A 17,500-nucleotide genomic window follows, 5' to 3' on the forward strand; every position below is an offset into this window, starting at 1 on the left:
TCTCTCTCTCTCTCACAGACACGCACACTTGTGCATCCTTCTGTCTCCACGTGTGCAAGTATGTACATATGTAGCGTTAGTGTTCGCTGAATTTGACTTGCCCGTGATAAATGGGCAATGTGATTTATTTGTCCGTTTTGAAAGGGGGGGTCCGTTTGTGGGGGAGGGGCCGGAGTAGAGTTCAATGTTTTATAGTATTTTGATAGTGGGTCATTATATTTAATGAGCAACTGCCTAGTCTCCAAATGGCCAAATTAATATAACAGCTCAGTGTTATGTATGATAGATTGACTGACGTTTATTGCAAGGATTTTTGTTAGAGCCTTGGGTGCCCCTCTTTTTTTGTTTTTTTTTTTTGAATGTCGGCAAAAGAGTTTATCATATTATGATTGGAAATATATATATTTTCCAGGTGAATCAGTATATTGTCTTTCAATTAATCGTACGTTTTTTTTTTTTTTAGCTTCTTTACCTTCTCGAATTATTTTTTACATATTAGCATTGAGATATTACATGTATATAGCATGTATATATATATATATATATATATATATATATATATATATATATATATATATATATATATATATATATATATTCCAGATGAATTCGTATATTATTTTTCAATTAATCGTGTTTTTTTAGCTTCATTACTGTCGCGAATTATTTTTTTAACTCAATGTTTTTCATCTTGTTGAATAATTTCATTCTTCATACATTATTCTTATATCCTTCCTTTGGTAATTCTTAACTCTGTGAAATACCTTTCGTTCGCCTACCTCTTTGTAGAGATTGAGTAATATTTCGTCTTGTGCCTTATTCGTCGGAGCTCAGAATAAACTGGGAGATTGCTGCATTTGTTCAGAAGCGTGTTTAGTCGAGCCATCGTCTTTTCTCGGCGTTATTTATCATATATATTGTTATGCATTTAATGCTTTCGCTGGAAATATAGTGCCCGCAATAATAGAGGCGAGAGAGAGAGAGAGAGAGAGAGAGAGAGAGAGAGAGAGAGAGAGCCACTGTTGGCAACACTTATATGTGAATTTATTATTGATAATGTTTCGCAAGTTATAATGGAGGGGAAGTTTGCCAAACCGTTCTCAATATTTTATATATTATTTACCGGTCGATGTTGGCTCCTAATATTTCTCGGGAGTTTTATTAAAGTAAATAATATAACTTCGCCGCTTCCATTTTTATATATGCGCCCGAACGTTGCTGCGTGAATTGGGGGTGATCTCAGGGAGGGGGTTGGGGGAGCGGGAATGGCTTAGAGCATAGTTAGCGTAGAAGGGGTGGACCATGTCGTTATTGTACGGGAAGGAACAATTCTAGAGAATTTTGCTAAAAATTTATACATCGCTAGTAATTGGTATTTACTCTCGAGCTTTAATTGAGCAGTTGTGTATCTTTGTTTCTTATTTATCAACTTCATCGTCATGTCCGTTACCGCCTCACGTAATAACGGGCATCTGAGAAATAACGCTGTTTAATCGCCGCCTGGCCATGTGTTACCTGTTTATGGGCTGACCGTATCATTTAATCAAACAGTGCCGGAAGGTCACAGCGGTTCACCCTGCAGGTTCACAGGTGGAGTGATAAGGGGTGTTGGGAAAGGTGACTCCTTGGGGCCTGTAGAGTTTGTCCGTGAGCAGTATAAGGAATTCCGGATATAAGGCCCGACAAGCTGTGAAATCAACGACCTTACGTGGTAATAAGGCGACGCGCATGACTCATTGGTTACCTAACACATAAGGTGTGAGAGAGAGAGAGAGAAGAGAGAGAGAGAGAGAGATTGTAAATCTGTGCATTCATAATGCAGCGTGCAAAAAGGCTACAGTGACTGTTCCTAGTGACTAGTCTCAATGTCAACAATTTTGACGCCGCTATTTCCAGTACAATGATGCGCTATTATGGTGACTAAAGTTAAGAAACACCCCACCCCCACCCCCCTCCCCTCCTCTCCTCTCTCTCTCTCTCTCTCTCTCTCTCTCTCTCTCTCGTTCCTTGCATTTTGGTGCATTGTCATCCGGACTTGTGGCTACCGTCATCAATAATGCATTTTATCCAACTGTTCGCGTATGCGAGTTACCTGTGACCATTGTATATTGCTCGGTACCGCTACACTGAAAGCTGTGTGCTGTCATTACATATATTTTATACATTAATAATAACGGTAGATGATAACTCTTGCTGTATATATCTCTTTAACCAAGTCAGTAATGCGCAGAAGTTTCGATCCTTTAAATGTATGCGTTTATGTGAATAGATTCATCAGTATATCCTGTTTAGATTATTATCAATAAATAATATACTTAATATTACGGGGATTCGACATTTTTGTCTCTTGCCTAGATATCTGCTTTCGAATACCTTACCGTTGGATGCACATAATACCTAATACTTTCATGTAATTGCACGTTTACTTTTCATTTACGAACTGTATCTCTTATGCGTAACTATTTTGAAACCTTCAGAGCACAGAGGCCTTTAAAGAAGAGAAACAGAAGTAAGCATACACCTTTGCATGCAAGAGACCTGCTGTCTACGATCTCACGATTTCCAGATGCCTGTAAGTCGTGGTTTGTCCTGAGCTTGATTTCTTGTACTGGGAGAATCTCCGATACACTTAAATTTTCATATTTCCTCTTGCGTCGCAGCCTAGAAGGAATCGTTTCTTTTTGTACGAGGGAAAATATTCTCACCCCAGGCTATTAAAGATGCAAACGTTCGGTATATAAAAAAGTGTTTTAGTGTTACAGATGTTCGTCACAAACTTATCTGGAAATGGAGGAAAGTTTAGCCGTAACGGCATTACATATAGGCCTATGTTTTTGCAGCATATCATTAGGCTTGCTGGAAAATCACATAAACCAGTAAGGAAACGGGAGAAAGTTTAACTGTAACGGTATTACCAATAGGCCTACGTTTTTTGCATCTTGTTGGAAGACACTTAAGCGCTAAGTGTTCCGCGTAAACGTTTAAGATAATGTACAGTAGCTTGTATTGACAGTCATCGCGGGAGCTGAAGTGGGTCAGTTCATCGTTAAACAAATTATGGAAAATTAGTTTGTATTGGTAGACTTTTTAGAAAATTTTAACCAAGATGTTTGCTTTCCGTTTCCACTGGATGCGTGTATAGATTGTGGTGTTAAATGTTTTCCTTTCTATGTTTGAAGCTTGTTGAATTGTTTTGTTAATGCTTGTAAAAATATACAGTTTCCTTCGACCAGATATTTAGTGAAATCGATCTTCAGCGCTATGCTGGAATACTCTATTATATTCGAATGTCTTCCACCAGTCACTTGACTTCCTTTTGGGTCTGGCTTTTAGCCCCCTCCCCTCCCCCCATTCCCTCTTCCCCTTATTCCCCCTGCCCCCAATTCTCTTCCTTTTACTCCCTCTCCCCCTCTCTTGTTGTCCCTCAAGGGACAAGGCTTTAGTTAGTTCTCTGCCTCGATTTCTCTTTTGAAGGAATTGCACAATTTCTCGCCGGTTTGCTGAATATGAAACGCTCTTGAAGTAAATAGAAAAAGATTTACAGTATATATTATATATACAGTCTATATACAGTGTATATATTTTTATATGTATATATATATATATATATTTATCTTTATACATATATATATATATGTGTATGTATGTATGTATGTATATGTATATGTATATATATATATATATGTTTTATATATATATATATATATATATATATATATATATATATATATATATATATATATATATATATCTACAGTATATCTATATGCACTAACATACGTAGTCTGTTCCATGCAATATGCGAACAATGCCTACCCCTCCTCTCTTGTGATGCTTTTATGTGTATACAAAATTGTTAGCAAAAGTGCTCTGTTAAAATTTAGCCTTTGTCGGCTGAACTGCCGCAGTGGAAACTTCATTGCAAGAGATAGCGAGAAACCATAAGCCATTTTAATGCCCTAAATACACTGCTGTAGAGAAGCCGACCTCAACGAAAGGGGCGTGGCTTTTTTTTTTTTTTTTTAAGGGAGGCCGTCGGCGAGGAGGTTGGATTTCGTCGGCGGTGACACAAACAACCCCTCCCTTCTTCTCTCTCTCCTCACCTCCCCCCACCCAAGCATCTGGTGATGCCGTATTCCCGTTTCTCTTTATTTTTATTCGGTGAATGTCGACGTGTTTTAGATGCGCCCATTTTTCCCGGGTGTTTATGTCCGTGCAGAATTTCAGCGGGTTGCATTATCACGATCCTCGCATTGTTAGTTTGATTTTAAAAGCGCGATAGCGATGGCCGTAACAATTGTAAACATGCATGTGTGCGAGTAAGCCTGAATGCGCAGGTTCGTGTGCGCCTTCGTTCTTTGTTTTCATGTGCACAAGTGTGGCATTATTGATGAGCGTAAATGTGCGCATTTCACCGTATTGTATGTGTGTTTGTAAATTTATGTGTAGACAATTCTTCAAGAATTAGGTGACTGCTCAACGATTTTAGGTATTTGGTTGATTTTATGTGTATATATATATATATATATATATATATATATATATATATTTATATATATATATAATTCTTCAAGAATTAGATGACTGCTCAACGATTTTAGGTATTTGTTGATTATATATATATATATATATATATATATATATATATATATATATATATATATATATATATATATATATATATATATATATATATATATATATATATATATATATATATATATATATATATATATATATATATATATATATATATATATATATCATGATTGGTGCCATCACAAAGAAGGAAATTTGGCCTTGGGACTGTTTAAACTCAGATGCATCGTATGATGATGTCGCATTACACAAGCTTACATTTACTATATTTTTTTTGTGACCTGTTCCAAGGTCTTTAAACCTTGACCTGACCTGCAATCGCTTTTGTTTCATGCCCTTTGGTGAGTTGTACGCTCTTGGATTCACCAGAATGGTTTGCCCAGTTTGCTTCAAATTCCCCGCTTGAGCTTGACGGTACACTGGCCTGGCTCTCTTTCCCCTCTTCATATTTTATTTTTTTTGTTTGTTAATTTTGTTTTGATTTTTTCACATTTTATTTGACCATGAGTATTACCTTTTGACACACCCTCCCGTACCTTGCCTGAATTAGATTTCTTTACTTTTCAGAGCAACCAGTTTAATAATTTTCACTCTGCGATTTCATCATTCAATGGAATCTTTAAGGTAAGGGGACACTGATGTTTATTGTTCAGAAGTGGAAGAAACGGTCATGTTACAGCAACGAAAAGATACGTAGAAGGCTTTCGATCGGAATTCACCGCCAACTTCATTGTTCCCCGAAATCCCGTAATATTCCTGAGTTTAAGAATTCTTTCTGTGATCCCCTGTTTAAGTAAATGAGGCTACACAGTGAATTATTCTTATACCGAATCGCTTTTGGTCGATTTTAGCTCTTTACGGACAATCGGCAACGTGTAGAATTCCAAGCGGTCTGCCGACTTGGTTGGAACGCACCAGCATCATATGTTTATATGTTTATTATCAAAGTAAGTCTTGTTATGTTATTTTCGTTTTCGCTTCCCTGTGCGAAGTTCTCCTTTCCTTCGCTTAGCGATTACGGCGGTGGCTATAGTTTTTGCCTCTGACGCTTCTTCATATAAAGTGCCGAGTTAATATCTTCCCCTTTTGTTTTTATATTATCTCTACTCTCTCTCTCTCTCTCTCTCTCTCTCTCTCTCTCTCTCTCTCTCTCTGTTGGTATGGAGGAAAGGGGAAGGGGGAGGATGGAAGGGGGGAGGGAGGGAGGGAAGGGGTGTGTCTGTGGTCCATCCAAACATACGCGTCCTGTCGCGGGGTCTCCTGCGTCTAGCATTTCACCAGGGACCAAACTGTGTATTTTATGTCACCATTGTGCGCTCTTTAACATTGCTCTACAACATTAGGTTCGCCGGCGTGAATGTGCTCATTCCGTCGGTCCGTCGGTCTGTCCGCTGAAAAGGCATCCACCTGAATCCGAGTCGCATTGTGTTAACGCATTGGAAGTTATTATTCAACTTCTCCGTACAAGCATATTAACAATACATGTTCTTCCTATTTAGTCGCACTGAATGAAAACAGGTCACCCCCGCAAATGGATTTGGCCCTTAGCTCAACCCGTCCGAGGGGTCATGGTGGCGTGCCGACCTCTGATGAAAAATAAAGGGCGGCGCAGGCGAATGTGAGTCTTACGGCGACCCTGACATAGGGCCCCAAATGGCGGACGCCCCACAGTCAAGGGAATTATTAAGTCTTGTTGTACGTATCATAACGAATCACATCCTCCTTCCCCGTAATAAGTATGGATGAGGGAAATAGGAACCCCAGTTTTGATTTATTACAACTCATATCACAGGCTCACACCAAGACTGTTTCTCTGGATGACTCTAATGGCTCGAAACACCCACTTTGAATTATAATGGGTTATAGGGGATTCTCTCTCTCTCTCTCTCTCTCTCTCTCTCTCTCTCTCTCTCTCTCTCTCTCTTTGTTGAAAAATTCCCGACCCGGAGTTCATTTGAAGGGAGAAGAAAAGTACGGATAAAAGTACCGTAGGAGCCTCTCAAGACGGGATGTGATTTTGCGGTCTGTCCAGTGTACTTGCGTTTGCCGCTTTTGATATCAGTATTGAATGGAGGTCAAGATGTGACGTGTTCTTATTTGTCCGAATATAAATGGTGGCCTGGGGGGCAAACCGCGCAATCACGATTGGAAATCATATTCATTTGCCCGCATTGTTTTGGTTAGATGTAAATATTTACCGTTTGTTAATTTATTATATAGCTCTCGAGTTATGTTTATTATTCCTTATTAAAAGTTAGATTGTTGTGTTTAGATTTCGTGTGGGGAAGTTTGGGTGTGTTTGTTTGTTAGATTTCTCTGAGAGAAATAAATATTTGTGTAGAGTTAGATCTTTGTCTCTCTCTATTTTCTCTCGGGATTGTTGACGTTTGGCTGTATAATGAAAGGTTTGTATTTTGTTTAGATTCGGTGTATATTTTGAGGGGTTAACAGAAGAGTTCCTTTAATGAAGAGCGATTCGAGATAATTGGCTTCTTCACGCTTTCGTTCTGAGCAAATGGAGTCAGTTTCTCTATGATAATTTTTGTTTATCATAAGTCGTTATGTATGTGTGTGTGTGTAATATATATATATATATATATATATATATATATATATATATATATATATATATATATATATATATATATATATATGAAGTTATATATATATATATATATATATTTATATAAATTAACGACTTCTATGATGAATAGAAATTAATCATATGAATATATATATATCATATATACCAATATATATATATATATATATATATAAATAAATATATATATATATATTAATATATATATGAATATATACACCATCATAAATATATATGGATTCTACCAAGATAATATATAAATATATATAATATAAATCAAATATGAATATATATATATTTGATTTCCGTGTTAAGGAGATTTTTGGTAACATCTTGGTAGAATCCATTTATATGTATTATGGTGTAATTCATATGCATTAATTATATGCACTTTATTGCCTTCATATATATGATTATACTTTTCCGTAATCAAATCTTAGGAACCTGATTTGGGAGTGAGAGCGATGAAAGAGATAATTCGCATTTCCAGTCTAGAATAGAAAGAAAGAAAAGAAAGAAAGAAGGAGAGTGAATAGTGATAAGAATTTTATTTTTCATTTGTTTCATCACCCCTGAATTGCCAGGCACAATGACCCCCCTCCGTGGACGCGTTGTATCTTCGTCGAACAGATGAACGAATGAATGGAAGAAGGATGCGGGAGTTTTATGAAAACTTGTTCTGGGAAAAAATACATTCGCTCTCTTTTTGTTATTCTTATGAATGGGTTGGAAGATAAGTTTGTAATTGCGCCATTGTCACAGATACTGGCAGGACATCCTGTACATTGTCGGTGTGAGGCCATGGGTGCTTGATATATTGGTTCTGTAATTGCTTGCGATAGTATATTCGGTAATAGGGAAATTGTTTGTTTTGACCAGGTCTTGCTTGCGAATTCTTTAAGGATTTTATTTTATTTATTTTATTCCCTTTTTTTATACTGTAGGTAATTAAATTGTTAATTTCAATCAGGGGCAGTTTGATATCTATTGTTGATGAGAGAGAGAGAGAGAGAGAGAGAGAGAGAGAGAGAGAGAGAGACCGATCTCACACCATCCTTGTTCTACTTTATGAGTTGAGGTCGGCCAAATGACTGAAATCCCGGCGAATGGCCGACTTAGTTCACTACGACCCTTGTTATTGTTGATGGCTGGAGGAAGGGACGAGGAGAAGAGAGAAGGGAATAAGATGGATGAGAGAGGAGAAACAGAACTAGGGAAGAGGGGAAACGACGACTGGCATTTGGTGCCTGGATTTCTTCTTCTTCCTCTTCGACGGCGCTGGGATTTAAATGTGGGCCGTTCCGGGTGTGTGGTCTTCGCATACTTTTTAAAATTTTTTTTTCCTTGTTTAGGCATCAAACGATATCGCCATGTTGCTAACGAAGAAGCGGAAGTATCACTTTATTTTCTACGCAGTTTTCCAGACCGGCGTTGCAGCGCCCATGGTCATCGCCGTCGTTCTGCTAAGGAAGATATTAAAAATATTGATACGATTTCGACCATCTTTGTATCGTTAGTTGTATTTCCATACATGTGGGGTTGTATCTCAATACATCTGGGAAATATGACTAATAGATTTCGTCTGCCCAATCATTCCTAGAAGAATCCCAAGACCTACAAACAGCGTGAAGTTGAAAGCACGACATTGCTTTCAAGAAAGAAAGAAGGCGGAGAGTGCCTGCTTTTGAACTGTATGCATCTGTTTGACGACCCCTAATAATATGATTGGTGCTTAAACTTTTTCTCGGCAGGTGGTCGAGAAGGCTGTCGTCTCCGTTTGCCATCCACCTGCAAGGATTGGACAGGCTCTCTCTCTCTCTCTCTCTCTCTCTCTCTCTCTCTCTCTCTCTCTCTCTCTCATTGGGATGAATTAAGTAATAAATTGACTTGTAAGTTGGAGATCATAAAGAATGGTCTTTACGTACCAAAGGAATAGTTACTCTCTCTCTCTCTCTCTCTCTCTCTCTCTCTCTCTCTCTCTCTCTCTCTCTTCATAATATAAATATAATATAAATATATATATATGTATTAATACATACATATGTATACTAGTATAAATAACTAAATTTATCATACGATCCGATATAAGAGCAATAACAGGATAGAGCGTAAGCCCCATATAAAAGTTCACATCTAAACTTAGCTGAGCCGAAGGCAGCGTAATATCGTCTGTATAACCTTTATTGAAGATTCATTTGCGCATCTCTGACACCCTCTGCTGGCAGTTTAACATTCTTCAATAATGAATTTTTGTTAAGTATTGAAGAGCGGACGATTCGTACATAATTTACCTCGACGGACGGTACCAGGGTTTCCCCATTTTCGTGGAAGTACATATTTTCGGCGGATTTACGTAATCAGCCAAATGTTGATTATCGCCTATGTAGTCAGTGGGCGTGGTTTTCCCTGTTTCCTATGTGACGTTGCGAAGGAGAATGCTGTTTTTTTTAATGATAGTGGACAATATTGCAAATTTAAAAAAGATATTTCATGTAAAGGTCATAATGAAATAATCTCATTTTTATTTGTTCATTTTTTTTTTTTATTGATCGTATGTCTTTCCAGCCACAAATTTTGTCGATAGTTCGTAAGTCGTTTTATTTCATATTTTGTCTGGCGTATACGCTTATACGCTTGGGAAAATGCTTCAGCCATGATGTGCTATACCCGTTTAGCCTTCGAAATTTAAATTTATTAGATATGTTTGAATCAAAGTCTTTTCCAATTTTGAAGGAGAGCCCGAATTTCCTAGCGGGGAGCGGGCGGCAAGTCAGGACAAAACGCAAATGTTCTCCTTTTTTTAATAACAATTTAGTGGTGGTCAAAAACAGAATAATCAAAGCAAATATATTGGTACAAAGACATGACAAATAAACTAGAATTGAGCTATCTCATTTTTATCGACGTTGATTACTGTGTTAACGGTGATATTAGTAATAATTATAGTTATTTATAATAGTTTTTTATTTCCACTTTCAAGTAAGTACATTAGAAGCAATGATATTAGTTCATAAATATTACATGATTTTAAATTAGCTTTTTAGCGCTACTTGTTAAAGTTAACATTGGTAAATAATTAACAAACTATATCAAAATAATTAACAAACCGCATCAACGATTGCATTCAGCGACAAGACGCGTGCCTGCGTGCCGCCTCTTGCGTCTTGCATTTAAAGAAGCATTTGACAGCGCTACGAGGCGCGGTATTAAGAGGCCGTCATTTTTCCAAACGGCGAGAAAGTCGCTTCCTTTTTCCCTCCGGCACGCAAACAGGCTGAATGTATTTGACTATCGATTGCTCTCTCTCTCTCTCTCTCTCTCTCTCTCTCTCTCTCTCTCTCTCTCTCTCTCTCTCTCTCTCTATGGAAGTAAGTTGGTATTTCCTCAGCAGTCTCGAAAGTCAGTTGTTGCTCTTCCTCTCTGAAAGTGAAATATCATTCTCTCTCTCTCTCTCTCTCTCTCTCTCTCTCTCTCTCTCTCTCTCTCTCTCTCTCTCTCTCTCTCTCTCTCTCTGTGTGTTTGTTTTTATATATATATATATATATATATATATATATATATATATATATATATATATATATATATATATATTATATATATATATATATATATATATGTGTGTGTGTGTGTGTGTGTGTGTGTGTGTGTGTGTGTGTGTGTGTATGTGTGTGTGTGTGTATGCTATGGAAGTAAGTTTGTATAGCTCTCTTCCTCTCTTTAAAATTATCTCTCTCTCTCTCTCTCTCTCTCTCTCTCTCTCTCTCTCTCTCTCTCTCTCTCTCTCTCTCTCTCTCTCCAATATGTACATAAAATTTAAAAGTATAGCTCTGTTTGCAATATAAGTTTTCATCCTTGAAAATTTATATTTTGCCAATAACAAAACACGTAGCTCACTATTTTGGGGGAGATTATCATTCAGGTTACCTGCTCTGTTCGGTGCTCTCGAGTGTTTCATCCCCTTAACCGCGGTACAACGTGCCCTTAACCGTCAGGCTATGGATATTTCTCGGACCCTCTGGCAATTCTTAGTAACTGAATAAGAGTTTTCATAATTTTCAATCTTTTCCGCTTTGTTGTTTTTCTAATTACATTTAGTTGTTTGTCTAGTTAGATTTAGTTAAAGTGAACTTAATTTAATTGGAAAGAAGAGTAAAGGATAAAAGAAAATTAATGGCAACGAAATATAGTTAATAAAATGATTCAAAGATTCAAAGGTACTTGCACAATGACCGGTAGCTGATTGCAACGCCTCTGGTGGCGAAGCCATAAACTAAAGTGGACGAGGGGAATGAAGTTGAGGGCTGCTATTTTCGAGCTAGTTGGACTTCTATTGTGTACATCCCATTCGCCACTGCACAAGGAATGTTTGAGTGAATGGAGCGTAATCCGTAAACATGTAACATCTATTGTATAAGTCACGTCTAACAAGATTACTTACAGAAGTCACGGTGTCGCATTTTCGCATGGTTGAGTGAAGGAGATATTATTATTATTATTATTATTATTATTATTATTATTATTATTATTCGTTGAAAAGAATGGCAGTCTGTATGCTGTCGAGTGCCATATGTTTCAACGAAGTTTGTTTCAAAGAAGGTCTTCTGAGATGATATTATTATTATTATTGTCATCATTATTATTATTATTATATTATAGGGTTGGTGGAGATGAAAGTTCAGCCACAGCTTTTTGATCCGACAGTTCAGTGGTAAGAATTAGGTGTCATTAAAATGAATTATCATGAAACATTTGCTACCTTTATATATCAAATTAGGAATTATATTGTCATTTACATTTCATATTGAACAGATATTGTTTTCAATAATTCAATAGCAACCCATTTTCCCCTTGCATTCATAATCGTGGTTCTTAAGTAAATAATTATATACGCGTTTTAATTCTTTTCTTTGGACAAAAAAAAATAATAGGCAAAGACGCCATTACCTTTTGCGTCACGTGATTGACTCGCTTCCTGCTGCTGCCACGCCGACAGGCACTTACCTACTCATCTAAGGGCTGCCACTATGACCGCTGACGCTGCCTTGACCCAACCCAACCTCACCCTACTCCACCCCACCCCACCCCACCCCACCCCAAACCGTCCGTGTCCTAACCAGTCCATCCTATGTCCTAAAAATCTGCCCGTGGCACAGTTTTATATTTGGTTGTGTTTACGTGATGCTGCACTACCGTAGGTTAGGTTTTTTGTACATCAACAATACTTCGTGCGCGTTTTAGTAATGGTCATTATTTTGTTAATATTTGTGAATGGATGTTTGGATACATGAGCGCTCACGTACATATATATATATATATATATATATATATATATATATATATATATATATATATATATATATATATATATATATATAATCACGATTGTGCTTGTATGTGTGTTTATTTTAAGATCATTACTTAATTTTATTCTGCATTTTCTCCATGTCAGATATATATATATATATATATATATATATATATATATATATATATATATATATATATATATATATATATACGCGATGATTGTGCTTGTGTGTGTTTTAAGATCATTACTTAATTTTATTGTGCATTTTCTCCTTTTCAGATAAATTGCGAAGTGCCTCGTAGAAATTCATGTATTTATATGTGAACTAAAAATTGACAATAAGCATGGCGCGTGTATGTCGAATGTTAAGTATCTAAAAATAAACGCACGCAAGATAAGCATCGCATCAGCGTCGAACACTACGTGGGTGCCTTTCTGTAAAAATGAATATTTCAGCGAAGCGTCACATAATACGTCAAGTGCTCATGACTCATGACTTAACCACGGCCGTCCTAAACATACGCGATCAACTTCCGTCACTTAAAGCAAACGAGACCTGAGCTATTATTTAGGACCAGCGCACATTTTATTCACTCCCTCGCCACGCTAGACGAACGGGCAGAGACAGACACTACCAGCGGGAAATATCAGCTGGTTTACCGTCTATATTTCACGACCTATTACTACTGATCTCCTGGGTGATTCATGAAAGTAGTATTAAAAGAAAATAACAGGTAAAACAGGCGCCGACGTTTCTTCGGCGCAATCGAGTTTTCTGTGTGAGCCGCGGCCCATGAAGCTTTTAGCCACGGCCCCGGTGGAGGCATGTCCTATAGCTCTGCCAGACGCACGATTATGGTTAACTTTAACTTTAAATAAAATAAAAACTACAGAGGCTAGCGGGCTGCAATTAGTTATGTTTGATGTTTGGATGGTGGATGGTCAACATACCAATTTGTAGGCCTCTAGCCTCAGTAGTTTTTAAGATCTGAGGGTAGACAGAAAAAGTGCGGACGGACTGAGCCATCTCAATACTTTTCTTTTACAGAAAACTAAAAACGGGTTTGGGAGGTTGTGGGGGCGTGAAAGGTGAGAAAAATAGATGATAACTTATTTATAATAATAAAACGGAAGATTGGGGTGGAACGGAAGCAGGAAAATAAAATAAAATAAAAAAAAAAAGAGTCCAGTAGATTACGGCAGGCTTGAATTCATTACGGGGTGGCAGAGAACAGGCAGGTAGCCCATAGTATCTGTATAGCAATGATAAATATGAGCAGTTCTCTCTCTGTGTGTGTATGTGTCTCTCTCTCTCTAAATAAATAAATAAGTAAATAAATTATACATATACATAAATATATATATAATATATATACACATATATATGTGTGTGTGTGTTTCTGTAAACTTCCTGTATGTACCCAAGAAGGAGACGAAGACCAGTTAATAAATGCATGTATCTTTACGTCAAAAAGGTAGTCAGTATTATATTTCATATCTCGAAGCAGTAACAACTAAAGGGAGGGGGTGGGAAGTAGGTGGTGTTGGTGGGGAGGTGAGGCATGGAGTTTGGTTGAGGGGGTGGGGAGGGGGCCGCAGCTCCTTGCTATCTTGGAGTCTGTGATGAAGGAGGAAAGTGGGGAGAAGTGGGGGATAAGAGAGAGAGAGAGAGAGAGTAAGAGAGGACCCAAGGTGCCGGCGAGACATCCGATAGTAAAACTGTAATAATGTTGTATTGTTTTCTTTGCCTTTATCGCTTCTCGCAGGGTGACAGAGAGAGAGAGAGAGGGAGAGATGAGTGAGATGTTAATGTTAAACGTCATTATCAGTAAATTTGTTCTCTCTTTCTCTCATTCTCAATCTCTCCTTCTCTCTTTCTCTCCCAAACTTTCCCTCGCCATCCGTCATCGATCTCTTAGATACTCTCTTTCTCCCTTCCTCTCTCTCTCTCTCTCTCTCTCTCTCTCTCTCTCTCTCTCTCTCTCTCTCTCTCTCTCTCTCTCTCTCTCTCAGTTCTTCCTCATTTCTTGTGGTTATTTCCTATATGTCCTTCCTTCCCATGTCCCTATAGTGTTTTGTGTTATTTCTTCATGTTGCAATTTTCAAGGTCTTACCAAGTTCTTGAGGGAATGTCTTGGATATTTATCTATTAATTTCCTCTGGTTTACTCATGTGTTATAGGCGAATTACTTGCGAATTTTATTCAGGAATTGAAATTTTGCGATGCTGTTATGACGGGAAGTTGGCAGTTTTAAGAGCGTCCTACCTAAGTAAAATATATAAAATTCTTGTTATTTTTCCTGAGGTTGCTTTGTGTATGCTCCCATCCCCATGACCTAAGGAATATCACAAATAAATTCCTATTCAAGATTTTTCTTGATTCTGTGTTATTTTCATCATTATCATCATCATCATCATCATCCTTTCGTTTTTCCCTTTTGCTTCCTTGAATGATAAATTATGTTTAACTTTTGTAACGGCTCTATTTACATCGAGTAATTTAAAAATAAAAAACATTTAACATGAATTACATTTTATTTCAGTCTGAACTGCCTTGGTATCCTTTGAAGGATATGCTCCTAGGATGCATGTTTTTGAACCTCTTGGAGATTCCTCCTAACCTTATGTCATTCATTGAGACTCTCTCTCTCTCTCTCTCTCTCTCTCTAGGTCTCTGCTCTTTTCTTGTTTCCGTAATCTCTCTCTCTCTCTCTCTCTCTCTCTCTCTCTCTCTCTCTCTCTCTCTCTCTCTCTCTCTCTCCCTAGGTCTCTGCTCTTTTCTTGTTTCCGTAATCCCTTCTCTCTCTCTCTCTCTCTCTCTCTCTCCTCGTCCCTCTTTCTTGTCATTTGTCACAGTGGCGGACGAAGCTTCTGTCTCCTGCGGACGCATGGTCCGCAAATTGCCTTTACCTTGTGTAAGGGAACAAATGTGATGTTACTATTGTTCCTTCGTGTCCTAAGATCGAGTTGTTTTGTTGCTACCAGACTGTGAGCATGTGCGCATTCATACATACACATCCATACATACATACAGTTCACAGGTAGGTCAACTGCTGGAACAGGTCGGGATCCGAGCCCAGTGTTCTACCACAAATTTATATTTGTATATAAAGTATTTTGTGAAATGGAAAGGAGGCCAAGAATATTATGCCTTCATTTTGATATCAAGATACAATGGCTATGAATTAAATATTTTAATAGGTACTTTAATAAAGCCGTATTATGATATGGCATTAAATTTTAATAAAACTCAGTCACTATATCAAATATTTTTCATCTGCATCATTTAGTTTTCATCCGTTTGTTGGTGTGAAAGTGTCGAGCAGTTTTTAAACTGCGATTTCATCTCTCTCTCTCTCTCTCTCTCTCTCTCTCTCTCTCTCTCTCTCTCTCTCTCTCTCTCTCTCTCTCTCTCTCTCTCATATAACTGGTTGATACTGATACATGTATGCAGAAATTCCTGTTTTGCATGGGGGCGAGAATCTTGCCCAGTTATGCTTTTTGAGGTCAGCCTATGCTCATTAATTACATTAGAATGATTTTGTAGATTTGTTTTTGCTGTTGACTGAGTAGGTAATCTTATTTATGATGTATATGTCTTGCTTGATCGTTATCTTTTGGCCACTTCATAACATTTCCATTCGTGTACATTCCCCCGCAAAATGCAGTGGATTTATTATTCCCAGAAAGATTCGTGTTTCGTGGAGAGAGAGACAGAGAGAGAGAGAGAGAGAGAGAGAGAGAGAGAGAGAGAGAGAGAAGAGAGAGAGAGAGTTTTAGGGGTTAGTGGCACCCCGGGGTACCGAGAGAGGATGTAATTTACTAGTGTTATCAAAATTCATGACTGGTGCGCGTACTTTACTTTTACATGCATGAGATATACTCAGCAAAATGTGGCCTTCATCTCCCTTTATCCGATCGCCCTTCCCCTACCCTTCTCCCCTACCCCACCTCAAGCCCCCTCGTTTTCGCTTATCCAAACGTTTTCACGTCCTGAATGTGTGCCTGTATGAGAATGTGAGATATTTACCCATGAGGAATACATATCCTATATAAGTAGTTACTTCTCTCTCTCTCTCTCTCTCTCTCTCTCTTCTCTCTCTCTCTCTCTCTCTATATATATATATATATATATATATATATATATATATCTCTCTCTCTCTCTGTCTCTCTCTCTCTCTCTCTCTCTCTCTCTCTCTCTATATATATATATATATATATATATATATATATATATATATATATTATATATATACACACACACACACACACAGTATATATATGTACACATCTAATAGGACGTCATTTAAACTGGATTCATTCTACGGCTACCAGACGATGAGGACAGTTGGTCCTGGAAAGTTGGTAACTTTTTCTGAACAAATATCTCCGCTAGATACCATCCAGTTCCCTAGTTATCAATAATAAAAAACATTACCACACGATGTATAATTTCATTTAGGAATTTTTATTTTTAATGATGACCTGTTGGCTGCAGGTCTCGGTATTACCGGTTCATGTTACCTAATGACCGAGCACGTTTTCCTGCGAGCAATATTCGCTCTAAGTAATAAGTTGCTTGGTTAACCTGTTTGATAAAATGACAAATTTATACACATGTATCTTGTATAATATATATATATATATATATATATATATATATATATATATATATATATATATATATATATATATGTATATATATATGTATGTATGTATGTATGTATATATATATATATATATACATACATACATATATATATATATATATATATATATATATATATATATATAAATTATACGGTATATATATTATACACGCGTGTATATGTATACAAATGTTTGTGTGAAACTGATAACAATTGCCAATAGTATTTATTCATGTGTACATGTCTGTACATACGTGAGTGTTTCACAGCAAATAACCTCGTATTTATTGTCCTGATATATGCCACATCCTTCGCTGATTACTGATCACGGTTACCTTGAAC

General features: G+C 37.2%; 1 protein-coding gene across 7 annotated transcripts in view; it reads left to right on the plus strand.

Moving 5' to 3' along the window:
- LOC136848636 (protein bric-a-brac 1-like) overlaps nt 1-17,500 on the plus strand; it is a 534,479-nt gene that overhangs the window by 42,734 nt on the left and 474,245 nt on the right. For 3 of the 7 annotated variants that reach the window (XM_067121036.1, XM_067121037.1, XM_067121040.1), the window contains exon 2: nt 5,167-5,223. The exons of the other annotated variants lie outside the window; for them this stretch is intronic. In XM_067121036.1, the coding sequence (XP_066977137.1) occupies nt 5,167-5,223 (57 nt within the window). The remainder of the gene's footprint in view (nt 1-5,166; nt 5,224-17,500) is intronic. 7 annotated transcript variants of the gene reach the window in all.

The sequence above is a fragment of the Macrobrachium rosenbergii genome, chromosome 19 (assembly GCF_040412425.1).
Source record: "Macrobrachium rosenbergii isolate ZJJX-2024 chromosome 19, ASM4041242v1, whole genome shotgun sequence".
In the NCBI taxonomy this organism is placed as follows: Eukaryota; Metazoa; Arthropoda; class Malacostraca; order Decapoda; family Palaemonidae; genus Macrobrachium; species Macrobrachium rosenbergii.